Source organism: Neoarthrinium moseri (genome assembly GCF_022829205.1).
Source record: "Neoarthrinium moseri strain CBS 164.80 chromosome Unknown scaffold23_Wmoseri_CBS_16480, whole genome shotgun sequence".
Lineage (NCBI taxonomy): Eukaryota > Fungi > Ascomycota > Sordariomycetes > Amphisphaeriales > Apiosporaceae > Neoarthrinium > Neoarthrinium moseri.
In genome coordinates, this window is record NW_026055137.1 from 328,063 (window position 1) to 351,470 (window position 23,408).

The 23,408-nt window shown below is 55.2% G+C and overlaps 5 protein-coding genes across 5 annotated transcripts; 3 read left to right on the forward strand and 2 right to left on the reverse strand.

Moving 5' to 3' along the window:
• Window positions 1–8,109: 8,109 nt before the first annotated feature.
• JN550_006597 (uncharacterized protein) lies at window positions 8,110–9,693 on the forward strand (the record flags this gene model as incomplete). The annotated part of the gene is made up of 3 exons (XM_049318354.1): window positions 8,110–8,820; window positions 8,952–9,132; window positions 9,338–9,693. 3 exons carry the CDS (start codon window positions 8,110–8,112, stop codon window positions 9,691–9,693), a joined length of 1,248 nt encoding a protein of 415 aa, XP_049171485.1.
• A 3,487-nt stretch (window positions 9,694–13,180) lies between these two features.
• Window positions 13,181–14,728, forward strand: JN550_006598 (uncharacterized protein; the record flags this gene model as incomplete). Its single annotated transcript, XM_049318355.1, has 1 exon — window positions 13,181–14,728. One exon carries the CDS (start codon window positions 13,181–13,183, stop codon window positions 14,726–14,728), a length of 1,548 nt encoding a protein of 515 aa, XP_049171486.1.
• A 1,947-nt stretch (window positions 14,729–16,675) lies between these two features.
• Window positions 16,676–17,448, reverse strand: JN550_006599 (uncharacterized protein; the record flags this gene model as incomplete). The annotated part of the gene is made up of 3 exons (XM_049318356.1): window positions 16,676–16,966; window positions 17,114–17,185; window positions 17,380–17,448. 3 exons carry the CDS (start codon window positions 17,446–17,448, stop codon window positions 16,676–16,678), a joined length of 432 nt encoding a protein of 143 aa, XP_049171487.1.
• Window positions 17,449–18,183: 735 nt separating this feature from the next.
• On the forward strand, window positions 18,184–18,960 carry JN550_006600 (uncharacterized protein; the record flags this gene model as incomplete). The annotated part of the gene is made up of 1 exon (XM_049318357.1): window positions 18,184–18,960. The coding sequence occupies one exon, from the start codon at window positions 18,184–18,186 to the stop codon at window positions 18,958–18,960; it is 777 nt and encodes a 258-aa protein (XP_049171488.1).
• A 1,664-nt stretch (window positions 18,961–20,624) lies between these two features.
• On the reverse strand, window positions 20,625–23,406 carry JN550_006601 (uncharacterized protein; the record flags this gene model as incomplete). The annotated part of the gene is made up of 3 exons (XM_049318358.1): window positions 20,625–20,883; window positions 20,976–23,017; window positions 23,101–23,406. The coding sequence occupies 3 exons, from the start codon at window positions 23,404–23,406 to the stop codon at window positions 20,625–20,627; spliced, it is 2,607 nt and encodes an 868-aa protein (XP_049171489.1).
• Window positions 23,407–23,408: the final 2 nt, after the last annotated feature.

The window sequence follows — 23,408 nt, forward strand, 5'->3', positions numbered from 1 at the left end:
TATGCATGCCTGGGCACAATCTCCGGATTGATGTAATGAATGCCACACCGGCACGATCAGTGATCGACAGCTTCGACGGCAAGGGACTGGGCATGAGCGACCTGTAAGGGGATTTGTCTGCCAATACGGGTGCGTCCAGATCAGCGACAGAAAAGCGTCGTTGCACCTCACGTCTCTGTCGGGGTCTCGCGAACAACCCAGGTGGAATTGGTAGTGTCCTGCGTGGTTCCTACCAGCAAACCAGGTTATGGCGGCGCGTCGCGTATCGTGTTTACCTGCTAGGCCTCGACTAGATCGGGTGCTTATTCTTTAGCTGCCGATGGGCTGAGGTTCTCCAGGAACGCATTCCGAACCTCTCAACTGCCGCTAGATTAGGCGCTCACGTTCAAAGCCAGTGCCACTAGCAATAAGAGTGCACTCCCATTCGTGCTAAGCTACTGGACCTCAACTGCATCTCGTGTGGTTTCTGTCCTGGATCTGTCTGTGGCGGAATTTTTGTACGAGTATTGTTTGGCCATGACTCGGGCTGGCGCCAAATCTCTGTCACGTGTGAACCAAGTGCTGCGCTCTCAAGCTCCACCCGTGGCTAGGTTGTCGGCTGCCAAAGGATATGATTGATGGACGGTAAACCTCGGGTATGTCAGACCAGCATTGTGTGCACATGATAAGCGGAACTTTGATGTGTGTAGTTGAACGTTGTCGACTCCGAAGTAATTGCTATTCGCTACCAGCCCGGCGGGTGAGGCTAGACTAGCTAACGATCAATTGACCTGACGGAGTGTCTGCCGAACTTGGGACCAGACGATGCAACGCTGAAATAGCGACTAATCCAAAAATAAGAAATCCCATACGATCTGCGCAATATAGGGTTTCCCCTAGAGAACTTGATGGATGCACGCTGACTGAGGCCCGTGTGTCGCGCTCGAGTTCCGTGCTGCTAGGGCATGATGGCTCACGCCATGCTGTGCATTAGTCCCTCATTAGTAGCGCATGTTGGGCTGTCACGTATGTAGGACATGTCAATTGTGGTCGTGGTGATTGAGCATACTGTAACCTGCAACAAGCGGGTTGTGGAATAAATTTGTATAGGATGACGAATCCCGACCACCAACAGCTCAGACGAGCGGAAGAAGCGGCAGCCGTGGGTCCCCATTCACCGCATCGCATCGGCATCGTATTTCTCGGTGCAAGATTGAGCACGCGTATCCGCAACCAGGCCCAGTGTTGAGTAATCAATCCCACAAATCGACCGAGAATCCGGGGAGGAGGTCAAAGCATGGGTCAATAGAGGCGGGCATCCCGTTCTGGGATTCGTCATTCTGTAACAGCGCATACAACGCACAGCCTAGACCCGGGATCCTACGTAGCCATGTACCACTGTGGGAAACGTGAAGATAAAAAAAGTTGGCCTATGCAAGATCACAGTCACCCAGAGCCCCGGACGATGCTTTCTTATGTAAACAACTTCATAGTTACTGGCTGGGATTTCGGGTAGCCTGTCCCAGGAAACGCTTGACTAGCAGTTATCCCTGGTGTGGCTAATGTGGCGCCATCGGAGGATTTGAACCAGACTGCTGGACCGGAAGGAGCAGGAGATTCAGAGAAATAGTAGCCCACATATCACAACCCATAATAGTACGCTGTCAAGGATGAATCACGGCTGACGTAAACCAAACTGTACGACCGGGTCGAGGGTATACCTAGTACGTTCATACAGTACCATGCCACAGCAGTACTTCATGACGCTTCGCTACAACCCTGCACCCGAGCAACCGAGCTCCAGCAAAACAGAGAGGCATGCACGCAGAGAGTAAGTTAGGCGATGTGCAGTTCCTCCAGCAAAAATTGCGGAGGTTGGCGGCCGCATGAGCATGGGCGCACGCGTGCGCGCAGAGGGACGCCTGGGGAGAATCGGTTTGATGGCATGCAGCAGCGTTTTTGAGTTTACGCCAGCCAGGGATCGCACGGTATTGTGCATGGGTCGAGTTTGGAGTGATGGCGGAACCTCGCGACGACATCCTGGCTTTGGAGAAGTACCTCGCAGAGCCCGTGTTAAATTTGTCGCTTGCGAGACAGCTGACTGGCAGAATACTACTCCATGTAACGATGCTGACCACGAGGAAGTAGTCAGGGGCATCTATATGCGACGGGCAAACCTTGCCCCGCTTCAGAAATTGATCAAGTCGCCCGGCAGGCTGGGGTTGCTTTTCTTGTCGCGGATATGTTTCTTCCCCTCTTCTCGTGGGAAGCTCGCTCGGGAGAAGCAGCTCGGAAACCGTAATGTGGGGTCTGTAGCCGAGTCGACGATGCGATCGATACCTCGCTGCTGGCCACGCGTGTTGGCGAATAAAATCACGAAAAAGACAAACGAGACCCGAGAAGGGGTGGCAGGTTATCAAACTGTAGGCGATATGAGCAGTCCGGGAGGATCGCCACATCTCGATCCTACGTCGTAATTCGTAATAACGTCGTCTCCTGTCTCATTGTCTCATTGTGGGCGCTCGGTTGCGGGAAAAATAACATAAAGACTAAAAAATAAAGAGAAAAGAGAGTCCGGTGGGTCGAAACGGCTACTTTTCGCGACCGAATTGTTATTTGTCCCATTTCTTTGACATTTGCTCTGCCGTTTCACCGCAGGCGCCATCATCAATTCAGGTGGCTTCTGAGTTTTTCCTATTCCTTGGTTTCCTTAGCATCTGGTCAAGTCGGAAAATGCCACGGCATCCCCCAACGGGTCCCTTGTACAGCTTGTCGTCCACGTGAACCATCATCAAGGTGTCTCTGCATAATCCTAGGGTTCCATCCTCGCCGACCACTGGTCGAGACCCATCCCAATTGATGGATGCATGCACATGGCTCTGCCGACCCTGTCTGCAGCACAGTGCCATTTTGTCTTGTTGACCTCCACACAAGCTGAAGCGACTGAGGAGAGCATGGGCCACGATAGGAGGTTGCCGATAAAGTGATAAATGAGCCAATTCCCTGTCGGTGAACATCACGATTCACTATTGGCGACGTGCCATATGCGCCCTCTTACATGATATTACCACGGGATAATGCTGGTGACACCCCCCAGGCCACCCCCCTTTGCCGGCGGCAAAGGGGAGGTTTTGACCTGCTACGACGGTTTCCAGCTTGGAGGCGGTGTGAGAATGGGCACAGTCCCGCGACGCAGTCGGACCATGGTGCGGTGATTGTCATTCTTGCTTCCCTCTCTGCGTCGCCAATAATCCCTGGTGGCGGCGATGTTGAAGAAGGATAGACTGTATTTATACTTTTGTCGAGACTAGCTTAGATGCCATTCTAGTCTGCTGTTTCGAATTACAGAGCTGTTTAGTCTATTAAGCGGCTATCGAGTTTGCGATACTGTGCCCCTCCAAAGCATCGCGCTTTTTTAGTCTATCCAAAGAGTCGGGTCGTCAAAGATCTTGGTGACGCCGGCGCCCTAAAAAGGCTCGTGACAGATCGCCTTAGCGGGAAATCTCTCTGGGGAACCATGCTTAGGAGAAACCTCTGAATAGATAGACTGTTTGTTATACCAAGCTAGTCGCCAATGCAGAGACTAAACATCCAAATGCCGTTGCGCGAGCGTGGTACTCTGTGTTTACGCGGCGACTCAACCGAGATTCCTGTCGACAAATTTGCGACCGACGATGGAGAGCGATTTTTGTACAGACCTCAGCTGTCCTCGCCAAGTTCACGATCGGCAGCGAGGAGCACCCCTTACAGCGACAGAAGAGCTCGGCTAGTAATAATTGGGTTAGCTCTCACCATCAACACACCTGCATGGGATATACCGACAAATTATCTTGGCGTTCATACCATGTTGCAAAATCTAAGCGATAACCTGGACAAGGAAGCCTACATACATGGCAAGTAAGCAGGCAAGCAAGCAAGCAAGCCATGTGGCTGGATGGGTACGGCATACGGTTGGAAGGAGGCCAAAGCTGTTTCTTGGGTGCATAATGTGGGCTTACAGGGCTTGTAGTGATGGGTCTCTTCCCTCAGCTCGGAGCCTCCCAGGGCAAGGTAGTTGACACATCAGGTCCCCGACACTAGTTTACTGGACCGCTCATTCGGTATCGGACCTGACATCCAGCTCTTCGAGCTCCATCTCGTCCCGGTTCGCCGCCTATGAGCAGCATTAAGCGGACATATCGCCGACAAGTATTTGGTTGGCGCAAGATTTCCGCGAGGCAGAGGTCTTGTTTCGAGAAGGACATGCGTAGAGTGGTGTAATCATCAAACGATATCTCACCGCATGTATGTCATGATCTCGGAAGATGGCCAGCAGGAACATTCAAGCTTTCGGTGCTGCAAACAGAAAGCGGAATATGGACGGGGGTACATTCACGCTCACGGCAGACACTCTCTTTCGACACTTACGTAGTACTATGTAACTTGGGTATACTTCGAGGCTGGGAGATTGTTGCCGCAAAAGTCCCCACTCATGCACCTCGGCCTGATCACAGCTGGGACGCCCTTCTGCAGCACCTTCACCGCACTTCGGTACACTGCGAATGATTTCACGACGTCTTCGGCGTGCACATGATCTCGCCTCCACCACTGAAGGGGCAACAAAATCTAAATCTCGGTGCTGGGCGTGCAGCATCATGTGCCATTGCGGCCCCTATGGCCAACCAGTCGCGGCGATGAGCGCAATTGCCACATCACCTATGGCTATGACTGTATTATTGAAGCTTCACACAATGTGACGGAACGCTCTGGCTGTGCCGATTGCAGAGGCGGAAGGAATCACAAGCAATGCCGACGTCCGACCCAGGTCTTGCAGAGCCGATTCGCCCGCGATCTTCGCCAGAGGGTAGAGGTAAGATCCCTGGAGTTGGCCGGAACACGCACCAGCCGAGCAAAGCCATTCGCGAGGAGCTGGGGGCACGTTGCCCGATGATTGTCACGATGCTCCACAAGCTGACGAGAGAACAATGGCACACGCGAAATCCAGACCGCGATTGCCATGTTCCCCAGAGCCACCTCGTGGGAAAGCTGTGGATAACACACCGTCAGGCATGATGTAGGTAGCAATGCAGAGCACCAGTCAGAGCAAGGTATGCCATGTTGTTTCTCATCGTGAAGTCACATCTTGCATGGACGGAAACCCTCACTTCTGGCGCACGAGTCAGCTGAAGATCCGGCACCGGCGAGTGGGCTACTGCGAAGAGGGCTAGGTCGGCATAGATCTGCCCCTAGGCAGGCAAGAGCCTGCAATGTCTCGAAGAATACTGTAATGTCGGATCGCTAATCCCAATTGTCGATAACGCGGCCCACCAATATTTGACGAGGGAGGAAGAGAAGCACCCCCTGTCGGTGCAGGGTGTGGTGCATGGAGCAGCCACCAGCCCAGCAGGCCCAGCAGGCCCCAGGCAAGGCCCAGCACCAGCGCAGCGTACCACAGTCGAGGAGAGTCTAGAGAAACGTGGAGAAGGGCGGCGCTACTTGGGACCACGCGCAGCAGGGGATTTCCCATCCATCTCTGTAAGGTGTAGTGTGCTCAGATTGCCGAAGTCTTTAGCGCTTGTTGCCCTCCCCCAATCCCCAATGCCCAAGGTCAAATGGGCCCGGAAGAGACAGACCAATCTCGCCAGCCAACCGTGGCAGCAGGCAATGTTTCAACATGGGAATGCATCGCGGCGGGATGAAATCGAAGGCGCACGTCGGTTCCACAAAAGCAGCCCGACAGCCCCGACCCAGGCGAATGGAGGAGGGAATTGGACCTGGCCCTGCTCTCGCCGCTCTGCCTGAGAAGCGCCGCGACAGGGGAACCCCATCAGAGCTGATGAATGGGAAAATATTGGATCACAGTGCGCGAGGGAAATGAATACTTGTTCGTGAATCGTGGGCGCACAGGCGCTCGCTGCACAGATCGTCGAGAGTGGTCTAGGATTTGCATGTTGGGATTACTAGTGGGAACCCATCCAAGGCCATCCTCGTCCAGGGTCTCTGATGTAACTTCCCAGGATATTGGCAATGATTCAAGGAGCCGGGTTCTTGCTTGGTGCTGGCTGGGAGCTCTCCACGTCCACGTCCACCCACGATGGCCACCTGAGCCCCGACCTGAACCTGACGGACGGGGGACGCGAGAGGCACTGACTGGCAGGGAGCGAAAGTACCACGGTACCAGAGTACCTTGATTGATGCTGCCCACATGCTGCATGCGCTTTTTCGATGCGCTGCTTGCCGGGCCTCTCTGTCTCTCTGGGGGTCTGGCTGTCCATCAGGCCCCCCCCCCCCCCCTCGCCCTTCAAGACAGCCAGCAGCTCGACAAGGGATAGATATTCTCGAACAGGCATGCCGCGTTCTGGTTCTTCCTGGGTCGGAATTGATGCTAAGCCTCTTTGCCCACTTTTGCGAACGCGCCCCTCTCTCTGGCAGCAAGTCGTGATTTTTTTTTCTGCCCTCTGAATCCATCCCTTCTCATGCTTGTCTCGCCCTAGGTCTCCACTTGTCTATGGGCCTTTCAGGAGGAGCCGCCGTAATCAATTGCCTACATCAGCCCGCCTTCCTCAGGTTTCTCGCCGAGTCAAGTCACTGACTGATGCGTTGATCCGTTCGACCCAATGATCCATTGACCGTCCAGCCCGGCCAGACTCGCACTCGCACCTGCACTTGCACTTGACCTGACCCAGCAGCGGTAACTCGGCAGCTGCGGACATACGGATACGTAGTAGTCCAGGCCACCGCACCGGTCCCCTCGCCTCTGCTCTGCTCGGCGTGCACACCACATTTTTATTTTTATTTTTTGCCCAGCACGGGCAAGAGACGCGCCTCGCCATTGCCTGCCGCCCAAAATTTTCTCGTTCCCGACGTGTTGGAGCAGGGACTCGGCCCAGCAGTCAATCACTCTTCGACAGCTCTTCTTCCCCTTCCACCCAGCAGAAGAAAAAAAAAAACATTCCCAAACTTAACCTAATTTGACCTCCCTCTCCCATCCACCCACCCACCCACCCACCCACCATCTCATCACCACCACCACCACACCTGCTCCATTCCCAGTTCATCACACTGCTCTGAGTTGCTCAGCAGCGGGTATTTTTTTTGACTTCGCGCTGGCATAATCGTTACTCCTGTCACGACGTGAGAGTTCCAGCGAGTATCGAGTACTAGCGCGGGTTTGAGTTGGTTCATCGAGCCAAACGCACGACCGCCGACTAAAGTTCCGGGCTAGACTATTCTGCTCCTAGGCTTGGGGGCGGACTGACCGGTCCTGAACGTCACCATATTATAACTCTCTGCACGTCATTCCCCAGGCCACTTTCGTGGGCGAGGGCACAAGGGCAAGAGTCAGTTGTCCGCCTGCCCGCCAATTCCCGGAGCCAGCAGGCACCGCGCCAGAGCCGATACATACAAAGGTCGTGCTTTTCCTCCATCCTGCCCATCTTGAGCCGTCACCGCGCTAGCTTCCTCAGCTAAGCCAACTGGGCAAGAACCTGTCAACCAGCCCTTCCTATTTTTCGACACTATTCAGGTGTCAAGCCTCCTCCCCCACCTGGGTTGACTTGAGAGAGCTCGCCTCTTCCGCCATCCTTTCATCAAAGGGGGCCAACACTAGGCTTTAGCTTCAGCACTACACGACCCGGACCCGACATCTGAGTAGCCGTGTACTACTCGTGCTCCCCCTCTGCGGCGTGCTAAGAAGACCACTCCAGACAAGGCTAACCCTCTGGTGCCCGTCATCTAAGAGAGCTCGTGGTTCCTTGCCCATCAATCTTGTCCTGGAACCGCTATCTTGGTCTCGAAATAGGGTGGCTTACAGATTGTGTGGGTTCGGTGGATCTCCAGATCAGGACTATTTCATCCAACCAGACCCTGGGACCCAGACCAGACAGGACTAGAGGATCCGCGCTATTCCTCTCGATCTACCTGCCGTCACTCACCATCTCCCGCCATCAAATACGTTAGCCAGCCCAGCAGCAGCTTGCTTCTTTGGACCTGGTGTAACCTATCCTACTCTGCTCTTTCCTCCCCATCACCGTCACCACCACCGACGAACCATCCACCCTTCCACCCGCTGAGACATAGCGTTGTCGAACTTGAGCTCGCCCCAAGGACTCAGTAACAGTCCGTCCCTCAAGCAGACTTCGACTTCGTAGCATGTACCTGTCGGCTGCTCAACAACCTCAGCATCGAGAGTTTGTTCAGCATCCCGCCTCCGTTCCACGCGCTGCGACATTGCAGCTCGGCAGCCGAAGCCCAGACCTTCGCTCCATGGAAAGGAGTGCCCAGGAATACTCGCAGTCAGGTTTGCCTTCGCCCTATCCAAGCGTCCTAGGCGACTCCCAGTCTGAAGCTTCCTCCGCAGATCACGCGTCTGCTGCTCAGTACTCCAGCTCTGGTGAACCGCGTTCCGCGAACTACTCCACGTCGGCTACGCCCACCTCAGAATACGGAGTCTATCCGCCTTCAGCGAGGTCAGGTTCGTTCCCTGAGCATATTCAGCGCGCATCATACCATCCAGCAAGCAACCACGGCGGCAGCAGCGGAGGTATGGCGCAAACACCAACAAGTCCGTCCATGCCTTCTCAAGATGGACGCAACCATCAACCCCAGCAAGTCAAGTCTAACGACGATATCCCCCTAGATCCCTCGCTTGCAGCACCCAGCCCTACGTACGGCCAGAGCCAGTACTCACCGTACGGTCCGCCCCAACATCACGACAACATGCAGAGCTACCCGCAGAGCGGTAGCCTCTACCCACAGGCGCGGCCTGACTGGGGAGCTTACGGCCAACCCGGCCAGATGCACCCGCATCACCCTTACCCACCTACGCCGACATCTGTCGCGCCTCCCGGCCGACCTGCTCAGGTAGGTATTTTCATCTCTAATATTGCAACGCGCAGCGCGTTGCAGTGTAGTTGCAGCAAAAACGACGCGGACCATTTCCTTTGCTCGACCAGAATCATCAGTTGTGTGCTCCCAGCTAACTGACTGGCTAGGTTTACTCGTTCGTTCCCATTCCTGGAGCGCAGCAGCACAAGCGTCCCCGCAGAAGATATGAGGAAATTGAGCGTATGTACAAGTGTGGATGGAATGGCTGCGAGAAGGCCTACGGCACCTTGAACCACTTGAATGCCCATGTCACCATGCAATCGCACGGACAAAAGCGAACACCTGAAGGTAAGATTTTTTGGGGGTTCTCCAACCCTCTCATCACCACATTCGGCAGTTACAGCGGGCGGCCTTTATCTGCAAATTGCAGTCTCGCGGCGTCCTAAACTAGCTTGCCACGAGCGGACGACTAGTCTGTGTAGCCGCTGACAAGCGACACGTCAAAGCCTCACCTACAAAATTGTGACAATCTTGACGCTAACTTGTTTTGCAGAATTCAAGGAAATCCGCAAGGAGTGGAAGGCCCGCAAGAAGCAGGAGGAGGCTGATCGCAAGGCCGCCGAAGAGGCTGAACGCCAGCGTCAGGCTCAAGAGGCCGCCGCTCATAACGGTGCACCTGGCCCTGAGGCTGCCGCTGGCCAGCCTGGGCAACCTTACGGTAGTGGTAGCTTGCCTCCTATCCGGTACCCTACCGCTGGTAGCCAGTACCCCGCTCCCCCGTCGTCTGTTCCTCAGCAACCGCTTCCAGAGTATACCAGCCCTACAAATAGCATGTACCCTGGACACTACCCGCCAGCGTCGCCTTACGCAGCCCCCGGTCAGCAGCAGATGTACAGCCAGCGTCAGTAACTGCTTGGGACGGCAACAGGTCTGGGGGGCATGCTAACGGAGCTATAGAACAAGCCCAAGAGAACTAGGAGTCTGCTGTAATGCGCGGTCTGGCGCAGACTCACTAGGGCATAGGCCTGGATGTAGCACCCTGTGAGGCGGTCCCAAAACCTGATGTATCATACCATCTCCTCACGACCAACACACTTGTTCATAATTACTACGTTTTGGGGGCGGGCAATAGACGGCTATCAAGAATGCGTCGACGCGTCGGCGCCCCGGGGTTTATTAGGCTTCACGAGAATGTACGACTTCCCACTGAGTATACACCATTGGCGGGCGACTCCCACGAGTTGCATACTATTGCATTTACATCCGGCGAGGGCAGGTCTCATTACCGGCTGTCAAGTTTCATGGCATACCTCGATCGTTTGATTTAGGGCTGGTTCGTGGGAGTTGGCCCACTTGGCGGATGGATCTTTCGACTTTTCTATAATTGGTCCATCCAGCATCCGGTTTGGGAGACGTTGAGTGGTTTACTTTTTTCTACGCGTATGAACTGCAAAAGCCGTTCCCGAGTCGAGACATGAAAATATCCAAGGGGGCGGAAATGTGGTTGTTTGACGTGGCACAGTCCACAGCACATAGAGAGGAGGCCATTGTAGTTGTGGCCTGTCAGTACACAGGAGCATCAGCAGCTGATGACGCATTGAGTTACAACAAAAAAATTGAGTTCGTTGATTTCTGAAAATGTGCACGGTGTTTTCTCTCCCTGTTATTGCGCCAGCGTGGTGCGTAGTTTGAAGAAATCACAGCTTGTCGACTGCGTTCAATTGTACGAGTGCGTTGACGGCTGCATGCACTGTCCTGAAGTCGCACGAAGATTTCCACGCCATGAATGCGCCGCCTCCATGCTTAACATATTCTCCGAGGACCTGGTCAGAACCAAGCTTTTGCAGATGTAAGTCATCGCTGTCTAGGCTAGTTTAGCTGTACTACGCTCGCCACGAGGTGCGCCGGCGCGCATTTGTAAGACAGACCGGGCTCCGCGAAAACAGCTGGGTTAGGGGACGCTGTGTAACCACACCGCTGACCCCGGACTCTTGACTAGCCGGGGTTCACATAGCCTTTTACCTCACTCGGCCTGGTGCTGCAGAAATCAAGAGAATTGATCGCCAGGTTGCGCGCATTATTATGTGGAAGCAAAATCATCTACCGAACTTGATAATAGTATGAAAGCTGTTGTGTCGAACAGAAATGCATGCGCGAGTGCCCCGCATGCTCTGGCGGGACGGTACATTTTTTTTTGTTTTTTGTTTCGTTACGCACCTCCGAGTATACATTGCGTTCTATCGGAGACTTCCAGGTGGCAGGCCGACCGTTGGAAATGTGCATCAACTGTATTTAGCTGGGGTAAGCAAATAAGCAATTGATTCAAGTATTGCAGAACCCTACTAGACGCCCTTGGGCTGTCAACGTGCATGCAGTAGTTGCACTGGTACGGACCCTGCTGGTAGGTTTATTGGGCTGGCTGTCTATGCTAGATCGCCGCAAGGATTAATATAGTCGGCGCAGACCGGTCACGTTTAGAGCTTCCAACTGACAGCCCACTTCGAAGCGATCCGAAAACCCCGGTCCGGAGGCTAACGCGACCGCACATGCGACCCATTCCGTTCCGTCAACCTTTATTTTTCGCCCGGGGTGTTCGTCTTGGTGTTGGTGCCGGTGCTGGGCCAAGCGTTGCCTAACTTGGTGAGCCCGCAACAAGTCCCTGGCTCTTAAATAATGTTTTTATTTTTCTTCCCCCTCCCCTCTCGTCCCCCGAAGCTAGACCAGGGCTTTTAGCCACGCTTCGTCCCGAGCTCACTAACGGTCGGACAGGCAGAAAAAAACTCGAGCTTCGTGCGTCCGCCGCACTTTCTGCAGCTCGGTTTATTTATACCCGTTGTCGCGGTAATCCAATTGTTAACAGCGGCCCCGTGGAATGGACCGGGCAAGCTATGCCATCACCTAGCTAAAAGTTTCTCCAGGGGGAGCGGGCTACATATGATACCCGAAAGAATATATACACTCGGGCGACCCAGTTGCAAATATATATAAAAAAAAACAGTGAGACCACGCACAAGGGTGAGTAGCGTAGTGTGACGTCCAAATAAGCGTTTGGATAGGGAAAGAGTCAACAGACCCCTGTCGTCTTCCAGGCGTTTACTAGAAGCCTTCTATTTCGAACCTAGTATGCATACATGTACACAGTAGGCGAAAAACGCAGCCTCGAGGATCTGGTCACAATGCATTGGAACCGCAGAAAGTGGGATCTGGGATCCTCTACTAATCCCCGTTCTGCCATCGTGCCCGGCGACCCGATGCACGAGAGACAGGCACACGCACACGCCCGCGCAACCTGGCAACGGGTTTTAATGGAACCGCACAGCACCGTAATCCAAGCTGCAGCGCGGGAACGCCCGTCTATCAGCAGCCTGCGCAGTTAGTTACTTCTAGAAGGTCATCCCAGAACTCCTACATCCTGACAGCACCCTGCCCAAGGCACTTGCTGCATTTAGCCTTCTCAGCACAGTTGTCAGGCTATCCTGGCGACAACCACCCGCATTGAGTGCTACCTCAAGATACGACGAACTCCGAGGGAGAGACGCGCTGCCGTGGCACACGATCGCAAATCAGGTCCTCTGGCTCCTCAACTCGACACTGCCATACTGTCACTCCCTTCCCATGCTTGCATCGGGTTGGGCACTTCTCGGGTCGCGCATTCTGCACGGGTCGTGGCTACGGTACAGCCAAACGTCGGGGCGCCGATAGGACGTCACAATGTTATTTCCTAATTACAAACCGCCTTAGCAGACATCATGCGAACGGCCTGGCAAGCCTGGCAAGCTGGCGGCCGCATGGCTAGAGCCTGCTTGTGAGCGGCTGAGAGAACCAATCAAGAACAAAATGCCAGAATGCATCGCCCGCGACATGTTTGATCAATAACATCAAAACGGGAAGTCTTGAGTCGTCGCCTTCCCCTCTCCCCTTTTGTCCCTGTGAGACCAGCGGCTTGTGCGTTGTTGGCTGTTCGTTCAAGCCTGAAACCCCGGCGGCCAGGCCGTGCCGATGACGTAGCATCACGAACAGGAAGGACCCTGAAAATCCCACCGCGAATCAAGGACTGGGAACCCATATCCTCTCTTTCTTGGATCTTGTTTAGGAGTGCTCGCGCAGAGAACCCCATGTCGCGGCGTACTTTACTCTCCTAAAGCAAATCGATTTTCCGTGGACTTTTCTCGGTGCTTGCGACTCCAGTCACTCGCTTGCTGCTTGCACCCTGCCTTGCTGGTCTTATTATCTCAAGAGAGACGCATCCCCCGCTCGCTAGAATATTGGAAGCCGGCAAAGGTTCCTGGCTTTGCGAACATTCCTTCTACGAGTTATCCCGTTGAGCGACGACCGCCGATCGCACTTCGACGAAGAACTACTTTCTCCGGAGCGTACTATTTGGTAGCGGCCGAGAATGGACCCACAACACGGTGGCTCCGCGAATTCTTCGACTTCTTCATCATCGGAGAGCGTGCGGCCGCTGCCATCTATTGACATCTCCCCACCACCCAGACTGCGACCACATCAGCAGGCGTCGGCAGATTCGCCTAGTTTGAACTCGTTGAAGTCCGTTGATTCCGTGCCGGTGACTGGTATCTATCCGCTCGGCTCGCTCCGAATTAATGAGCCAACGGACAATGAGGACGTCGATATGGACCTAGCCACACCGCTTACTGTCCCAGACACCACACCAGAGCGCACCATGGATAAGAATTTGGAGCTTCTCAAGGGCGGCGACGTGTTGCTCCTGGATGATCTGCCGTCGAGCTTCACTGTGGGCTGCGACACGATCTCCTTCTCCACCACACAGCAGTTCCTTGGCTTCCGGGACATCCCCCCCGGCGCTCATCTGATCTGGGTTGCACCATCGGAATCGACTTCATCGAGGAGTGGATATTGGATCACGACCCCTACGAAAGAAGAGACCAGCCCCGGCAAGGTCTACGTCAAGCAGTGGGACAAGTTCAACGAAGTCCTGAGTGATCCCGCCAGCCAGGCCGAGGAGAGGTTTCAGAGGGAACGGCTCGGCGAAATCTTCGCAAACCTGGCCCCTTACCAGTTCAAGGCCTCCACGTCTGCTGTGTCACCACCAAGCCGGTCCGGTAATGCTGAGCCATTGCCTCCTTTCGTGAACAACACAACGATATGGCACCAACTGACGTCGTCCATCCAATCCCACCTGCTCAATCGTGTCCTGGGAGGCAATGAGGAGACATGGCCAGTGAACACGACCGACAGAATCGTTGGCGAGACTACAATGCCCGAGGAAGCGCGACTCTATCCCTCGGCCGCGGCTCAGTTCCAATTTAGCTTTCCTATGGATCAGCGCCTGTTTGACACGACTGCGGAGGGCTCGGAGAGGACACAACAGGCGCTCGATCCTACAACCTGGACACTGGCGAGGACGGACGACGGCAAGACTCTGCTGGGCGAGATCCAGTTCGCCTTCCTCACGGGCATGCACCTGGGCAACTACTCGTGTCTGCAGCAGTGGTGGTACTATCTCGTGCACATAGTCTTCAGGTCCTACCGCCTCGCGATCGAGCGGCCCGAGCTCGCCCTTGACCTGGTCCAGACGTTCCACGCCCAGCTCGTCTACAACGACCGCTACCTGGAGGGCGACATCATGGAGAGCATGCCGGGGGAGGCCAGGCGGCTGCAGAAGGCCCTGACCGTGTACAAGTCGCGGCTCAACGAGCAGCTGCTCTCGCTGGGCGACCGGTGCACGGCGGAGCAGAACGCCGTGGGCCAGGCCTTCTCGGCGCTCGAGAGCTGGCTCTGGCGCTTCGGCTGGGACCTCCGCGGCGAGTACGTGCGCTCGGGCAAGGTCATGCTCGAGGACGGCGAGATGGTCGAGGCCGAGCTCTCGGACTTTGAGAGCGAGGACGAGCGGGGCGAGTTCGCCGCCGTCGTCGTCGATGTGGACGAGAACGGGCGGCCGACGGACTTGGTGTCCGTCTGATTGGTGTTGGGCGACATGCTGTAAAGGCCCAAGCTCTAAAAGGGGGGATTCAGCAAGGTGGCTGGCAGCTTGGCAGACTTTGCGAGCAGAATGACTTCTTCGAGGAGACGTCGTTTCACCTATTACTTCATTTTGACTGCATGGCACTGGCGTTCCTGGCTGGACGAGAGAAGAGAGAACGGTATTGTGCTTTTATCGATCTTGAATTTGGAAGGTTAATTTGTACGAGAGGATCGACTACCGAAACGGGCTTCACTAGGGCCTCTATGTTAATGACTTTGCTGGAAATCGAGCGGCTTTCTTCTAGCTATGAATCTACTGCTGGATTGTACCGTAAGCAAATATCAGTGATCGCTACTAGTCTTTGCGTGAAGCAATTTGGTGTCTACACATGTTATTTATGTGTTGCTACAAGGAACCATAATCTTGCTGTAATGGCTGACCAATTTCCGCCTGGGAACAAACTACCCTGTTTTCTCATTACGCTGCATTCACATTGTCTGTGATCTGCTCGATAGACTCAGCGTGTACTGCAGCGCCATGCGGTCTTGAACAGAGTCATCCTTGGGAGCCACCACGCAAGAAGCCGTCTGTCTCTTGGTGTTACCGTTTGTAACTGGTACTCCACGGAGAGGTGGTGGTGTAGATCTCTCATACTCGTTGCTACAACCCATTGAGCCCAACAATGGCCTTGGTACTCACGAGGGAGCAGAGCAAGAGAGGAAATCGAGCATCTCGCCGAAGCCATCGTGGCAACTGGCCTCTCCTGATATCTTGAGACGCACCTAAAGTACATGAATACTGTTTCTTGGATACTGCGGAAACTCGATCAGGGCGGCATGGCAACATGAGCGATCGGCGGTGCTGTTTTGGACCTAGCACTGGGCTTGAGACTCGACGACACTGCCAAGGGGCTTCGACCTCGATAACGAAGGCAGCGAAGAGCGGCACCAGCTACGGCGAACCAAGGCCTTAAGACGAAGGACATTTGAGATCTATAGCTCTGCTCTCCCCTTTTTGGAGGTGAAAACGCATCCGGGGGTTCTGCTGCAAGTCTGTCGAAGGCTGGCCGAGTCGTCGCGAGAGCCGTCGGTTGACGCAGGACTGCATGGCGGCAGCACTACTGCTTGGTCGGCGGTGCTGTGCAGTTCAGACGATGCTCCAAGATGGAAGGTTGACCTCCTCAACACACATGTGGAGGCCTGGGATAGCCCAGTCCTGGTCGCTCGCGGTGATGGTGCGTGTGCCTGCGAATATTTGTCGTCTCAACAAGCTCTGTGGTTCGCAGCGTCTTTCCCCGTGATGCTATGCTTGATTTGCCTGGGCTTATTGTGAGTGCTCCGGCTACAGGCCACAACTGGCAGTCCAAATAAAATCAAAGCTATGAAGAATGTGAGAGTAGTGACAGACTGGAACGGACGTATCATAGTTCGAGGGCCTTCCCAAAAGCAGCAGTATTAGAACAATCGAGGGAAACGAGCGAGCCGTATTGCTGATCAGCATGACCAGGACCGGAGAATACTACGACAGCAGCAGACATCGGTATGTAACTCCTAAGGGGGGTCGAGTCTGTCGTCACGAGCATAAAAACATGGCACCTTGAGTCACCCTGGACGAGATCGCGAGGTGGGTGAAATCTTGACGTTTCATTTCGCCTATTCCCTTACAAACCAGGCAGAAAGCAGCCATGCAAATGCATTGATGACAAAAGGCGTATGTAAGCCCTCTTCATGTATAGGATCCTCTTTTTGACTCCGTTGAGACCCCAGGCGCAATAATAGCCGTCCGTTTCCGCTCGAGAGCCACAAGAATTCCCATTCGTCGTCCCTTCATCACGTCCAGCACGACCGGAAATCCATCCAGCATTCCTTGTGCCAGGAGAAGGACCCAGTCGGCCGTGTCCCCCGTCCCCCGAACAACATCCGCGACAACCAGAGAGCGAGCCGTTTAACGGTAGGACTTCTGGAAGCGGGAGCGGGCACCCTTACCACCGAACTTCTTGGGCTCGCAACGACGGTTGTCGGCAACGAGGAGGGTACGGTCGTATTGCACGAAGGCGGTCTTGAGGGTGTTCTTGCTGTGCTCATCGACGAACTTCTGGTAGTAGGCGATCAGAGCCTTGGCAATGGCCTGACGGATGGCGTAGATCTGGGAAGTGTGACCACCACCGGCGACACGGACACGGATGTCGACACCAGCGAACTTGTCAAGGCCGATGACGAGGAGGGGCTCGTAGACCTGGAAGCGACGTGTTAGCACCCGGTATGGGACCTGTACGGGAGGGTCGCGGGAGTTTGAAGCGAAAACGGAAGTGCGTGGTATGGACGGGGATCATTGCTGTGCTGATGGCGGCATCGAAAGAGATGCGTAGTTCGGGAATCGTACCTTGAATCGCAGGATCTCGGGCTGAACCAGGGAAAGAGGACGGCCGTTGACCTTGACGAGGCCGGAGCCAGCCTGTGATGGAGGAAAAATATGTCAGCCTTTGGTTCATCTTGTCGACTCGCTTCTCGTGCGCAGCGGTTCCCATCTCCCAGATCGCCTCGGTGGACAAAATCTTCTCGTGTCTCTTCTTGCCGCCCGGATTCCAACCATGGAGCTCGTCTCCAATCCCCTCATCATCTCGAAAAATCCAGGTGGGCAGGACCAACCTTGCAGTGGGCGACAGCAGTAGCCGTCTTCTTCTTGCCGAAGCATTGAACGCTCTGTGTGCCAGCCATGTTTGCGGTGTGTGTTGTCGAGTGGTGAGAGTGTCGAGTGTCGCAAATCTCCTGGGCTTCACGTCGGGGAAAAGAGGGTCGGAGTCGGATTTGCTATGGGTTGAGGCTGGCTTTGATTTTTCGTAGGGTTTTCGAATTTGTGCCCTTCGCGCGCTAAATTGCTTTGGGTCCGCGGTGAGCGCCAAGGTGAAGGCCCGGAGTGGGGAATTAGCCGGGAAATTACCGGGCTCCAGCCCAAAGCAACACACTCCCAGTCCCCCAGTCCAGTTCCTACAGTATCTTATCGATTAGATAAGGCGTCAACTTCCAGACGCATGGTGGGGCTGCCTTGGTGCCTGCTCTGTGATGACGGACTGTCAGGTCGTCAGTGAACGACCTGGTGAGTGACGGGAACAGGAGCTCTATTGCCATCACACGCGCCCATGTCTGGGACGACACGTGCTGGACCACAAACACAGTACAATAGGAACTCCAGCTGCCGCACTTTGTGATTTGCGCCCTATTTTTCGTCTACCGGTACATCCGTGAGCTTATTCATTGCGCCGGAGTGCTCAGGTGCCTACTCAGGCCCTGTGTTTCACTCTCACGCGAACTTGGGGGAAACCTCCACTATATGCCGCTCTACGGCTTCACCCCGCGTCAAAGGCTCCATTCTCATATGACTGCGACTGCATGACCTGCTCCGGACTTACACCATCTTGAAGCTCTGGAAGTCGTCAGCACCTGAACCCAAACATGTCCCGCAAAGGGGTAGGCCTGGCCGCCTTTGACCGTTCTCGCCTCACCTCGGCCCAGTTCGCATCCCATGGCACCTCGCTGCGGACCACCAACGCCCAAGCCCTGGAGACCCAGCTTTCCGTCTTCCGCTCGCTGCTCCAGCAGTTTGCTCAAACCTATGCCAAGGACATCCGATCCAACCCGGCCTTTCGCGCCCAGTTCGCCCGCATGTGCGCAGCCATCGGCGTGGACCCACTGGCCTCGTCCTCATCGTCGTCTTCCAGCTCCGGCGCTGGCAACATCTGGTCGCAGCTGCTAGGCCGCAGCGTCAATGACTTCTACTTCGAGCTCGCCGTGCGAGTCGTCGAGACGTGCAGTGCCACGCGTGGTGAAAACGGGGGGCTCATTGGCCTCAAGGAGCTTCGTGAGCGTGTCATGCGCGGCCGTATGGAGGGCGCCCCAGAGGTCACCGAGGACGACGTGTTCCGAGCTGTTGGTACGCTCAAACCTCTGGGAGGTAGCTACTCGGTCATCAAGGTCGGCAACAAGTCCTATATCCGCTCGGTGCCCAAGGAGCTCAACACCGATCAGAGTGCGGTGCTGGAGGCGGTCCAGGTACTGGGCTATGTGAGTGTCTCCATGCTCATGGTAAACCTCCGGTGGACTCGGGCAAGAGCCCAGACCGCCGTAGAAGACCTTCTAGGCTCGGGTATGCTCTGGGTGGATAAGCAGGCCGAGGAGTGGGAGTATTGGAGTCCTGGCTTCATGCTGGGCGCGGCTGGTATCGGAGGCTGAGCTTACATGGACGGCCTATGCGGCCTCTCTTCTCAGCCTACCAGTATCGTCGGGCTTCAGCCGCTCGACGCCGCGCCCTTTGAGATATAAAACGCAACGCCCAGAGATGGCCTAACGATTTTGATGGCTGTACTGGGTTGCACAATATGGTCACTGCTGCTCGATTTCAGGGCTGGTCTCATGTAATATCCATTGGACTTTGGTGGAAGTTGGTTTGAGGCATGACGAAGCTCAGTGGGCTTCCAAAACCGTGGAGTAGGCAGGAGACTTCCTCGAAGGGTCCAACCAGTGGGCTTAGTTGCAAGTCTCGTTGGACCAGACTTCCAGATCGAGACTTTCAGGTGATTACCAGCACTTTACCACCAGCGCCAACGAGTTCTCACAAAACGAAGATTCTGTGGTCCTCACGTCAACGGAAAGCTGAGACATTACCACATCACCTCCGAGCGCTCACTAATGGGTACATTGTCACCCATACCTAGGGTACCTACCTACCTATGTAGGTAGGTAGTTAACTTTCTCTAACGAGACGGGTCCTGAACAAGTGTGTCTATGCAAGGCGGGCCTATTCCTCGGGGCTGTTCTGGCTGCGAACATCATACTCTCAACCTCCACGTCCACGTCCGGGCCAAGCCCGTGAAACTGCGGCCTTATCAGAGTTATCCCAGAGCTCAAGAATTACATCTCAGTATAGCACACAATCGTTTAAGCCTGCACTTCGTTCCGTCCGGACTAGCCCCTAGCTTCGCATCCCCAGACTTTGACTGACGATTCATACCGTGGTATCCACTCGTCGCCGACCCAGAAACCTCATCCCGTCGCCCAATACCTGCCCACCACCTTGGATCGCATACTCCGTACGTAACGCGATCAAAAATTCTTCTCTTCCCTCCCCACGCCGCTGCTCCCCGTCGATATGAACCCTGAGAAACGGCCTCCTCCCAACCAATCAGGAATCACCACAACACGGTACTCCAACATCATCAGGGGATGTGGTCTAGTGGTATGACGTTTCCTTAGCATGCTTCAGAGCATGGAAAAGGTTCTGGGTTCGATTCCCAGCTTCTCCACATATCTTTTTGGGTCCCCCTGCGGGGCCTGCCTGAGCCACCTGACTATCAAGCTCCCTTCACTTTTGCTCGCACCGACAGCCGGGCTGGGGAGGTTTACTTTTGAAAGAATAGGCTTTCTTGGCCACGGGGCCAACTTCATGTTTGCATTATTCGCATTCAGGGAGGCGACACTTGTACGCAGCCGGGTGGCTTGCCAGTCTCTATTTAATGAATTTTCACAGCATATGGACTTTTGATCTAGTCTCAAAGTCCCAATGGATGATTCTATTGTTCGCTATGTAGCTCCCGTCTATCTGGACGACGCGGAAAAAGAAAGCACGTCTCGTCCATTGCAGTTACTGATTTATGTGTGCTGATGTAGCCCGCCTTTGCCAACTCCAAAACGAAAACAGAAACGCAGGGTATTTCCTCATTTATCATGTCGAGTCTTAACGCCTAAACCAAAAGGAAGTCCACTTGGATGCCAAAGGCCCCCCGCTGTATATGTGTATGTACTGTGCTGATCGTATCTGTTTCTCACCAAGGAAGGGAAGTGCGGACAAGAAACATAGGGGTTGCCGGCAAGGGGGAAGTGAATAGGCGTCCCCCGCTCTACAGCTTGGACCTCACGGCCTCTAGACGGAACTTGATGTCCTTGAGGGCCTTGGTGACGGGCTTCCAATCGTCGAACTGTTTGAGCAGCTCGGCCGTCTCGGCCGACAGCTCCGTCTTGACAAAGTCCTCCTCGAGCAGGCCGCGCATGATCCAGGGGAGGACGTAGGGGTTGGGGTTGGTCAACCCCTCGTGCTTGTCGATGCGGCACGGGACATTGTTGACCACCGTCGTCTCAAGTGCGTGCGAGACGGCCAAGCTAGAAACAGAGCGGTTAGCACTTCGGGTTTTGTAAGAGGGTAGCCGAGGAAGGAAAATGAGAAGAAGTGATGCGTGACGGAGGTTACTCACTCGTAGACGGAGTCGTCGTCATAAAGACGCGAATGCCCCTCTCCTGAATACAAACTCCCGGCAAGGGCAACAGAAAGCTCGCGAATAAGCCCCTGGTCGGATATACCCATGTTGCGAAGCTTCAGCGCAAAACCGACCAGGTGAGCGATAAAGTCGGGAGCATGGATCCGGCCATCGACGAATACGGCTCGGTAGATGTACGGATGTGACGCAGGCGAGTAAATTGCAGACTCCATGGGCACCAGTTGGTCATCGATGCTTCCGATATAAGTCACCCGCGCGCCGTGGTCTAAGACGGTCTTGATAGAGTGCTCGAGACGCTGTGAGATATCGCTCTGTGGATCCGCGAACTGCCAAAGCTCGGCTGCCGAACCCATGAGCATCCCCATGCCCGATTTGTAGTCCGGAAACGGGCCAAGGGACACGCCCGCCATTGCGCAAACCCCAATCCTGGCCGTTGTGATGATGCCGAGGTCGATCAGCTTCGCGACCAGCATCAGTCCTACCGGGACACCCTGTGAATGACAGGCAACGAGGATCAAGTCGGCACTCCGGATATGCTCTATCCAGTTGAGCAGCAGCTTCCACAAATTGTCGACACGGTCGGCAATCTTGCCTTCGCCCTCGAGGGCCACCTTCTCGATTTCGCAATCCTCACAGCCATGGCTATCGGCCCATCGCCTTATCGCTTCGGCGCAGTGGTTGGCAAACCGAAGAGAAGTTCCAGTCGGCTGCCCAATCATGGGACGCAGATACGTTGCTGGAAATAGCCCGTGGACCCCGATTGCGATGGCCTTCTTGATTTTTGGGGGCTCCTTGACTAAGAAAACATGATTCGCGGGCGGCTGTTGCGTTCTAAGCAACAGTTGTGCAATCTGTTTGATGATGGACGGGTTCTGTTTCATACGATAGGTGTTGTGAAATGATGGCAGAAGCAAGTTTGGCGGGGCTGCTTTGACAGATCCTGGTGTTTCTGGTTTTGAAACGGCAGTCTTGTTGACGGGCGTCGTTGGCCTAGACGACTCATCCAGATCCAAAGACTGAGGCCTTACCCTCTTCTTGTTCTTGGATGAGGCGGCCTTGGTCGGCGACTCCTTCACGGCCTTCTTCAGAGGCGGCTCTTTCACTACGGCCGAAGCGTCGTCTTTCACGTCGATACCGATGGATCGTCGTGGGCTAGCCTCTGACCCCTCACCCATGACGGCGAGTTCACCCTGTTCGGGCGGAGACTTGGTCTTGCCCGACTTGGAACCTGTATCACGGGACCAGAATGCCCAGGTTGAACCAGCCGACGGCTGACTCTCCATGGCCGGGGGCGGCGCGGCAGCATCCTCCATAACCACATCCTCGCTCTCTTTCGCGGAAGGCGGCTCGTCAACCGAGGGTGCTGGTGGCTCTTTATGCGTGCTGTCGGGCGGTGCGGGAGTGTTCCACCAGCTACCTAACCACGAGCTTGTGGGTCTCGGGGTCTTTGGGGTCTCTGGTCGTGGCGGCTCGTCCTCGCTTGCTGGTTTTGGGTTGGATTCCGTCGGCTCAGATTCGGACTCCTTGGGAGCATCTGGCATGGGGTCATCCTGGTCGGCGGGTGGCTTTTGTGTGTTCTCTGCCGATGGCGCGCCAAACCATCCCCCGAACCAACTTGAAGCAGTCGAAGGTCGCAGGGCCGCGCCCGGCGAAGTGGGTTGCTGCGCCTGGGGTTCTTTCGGCGTGTCCTCCTGCCGAACCGGCGCACTGGAGGCAGTTGATGCCTTTCTCAAGCCCTTCCCGTTCTTTGTGTCTTTTGCCAGTACCACTCCATCCTCCTTGCCCGGTTTGGCAGATGATTTCGAGTTGGTGTCGTCTTCGGGGATCTGGGGCATTGTCCGTATGGACTGGGCATCGGAGTCGGCCGATGGGTCCGGATTCCTCTTTGACTCGAAGCGGGCGAAATCTGGCGTGGAGCCGGCTCTCATGCTGCCGCCCATGATTGTCTCTCGCGCAACTTGAGTCGACGCCGAGGACTTTCTCCCTAGCGAGCCATACCAGGAGGTGGACTTGCGAAGCTGGCGACAAAACCGGTTAGGAACATGGAACAGCGCGGATCACCCACTTCTCTCTCCCCCCGGCTAATAATGGCATGACGTACCTGCTTCGCGGGGGTCTTTGGTTGTTGTGCGTTGGACTGGGCCGTCTTTGTCGTCGTCGTCGTCGTTGTCGTTGTCGTTGTCGGCGGCGGGGGCAGAGGGTCCTTGGACGAGGAAGACGACGAAGCGGACGCAGCCGACGTCTCGCCCGAGGCGGTGGCCAGGCTTCGGCCGATGCTGGGGAGGCTGGGCTGCGACTTCAGGGTTGCGGGCAGGCTGGCGGTGCTGCCGGTGGCGGGTCCGGAGGGGTTTGGGCGTGCTCGCTTCCTCGGGCTCATGGCAAAGAAGGTTGAGGGGCGGTCAGGCATTT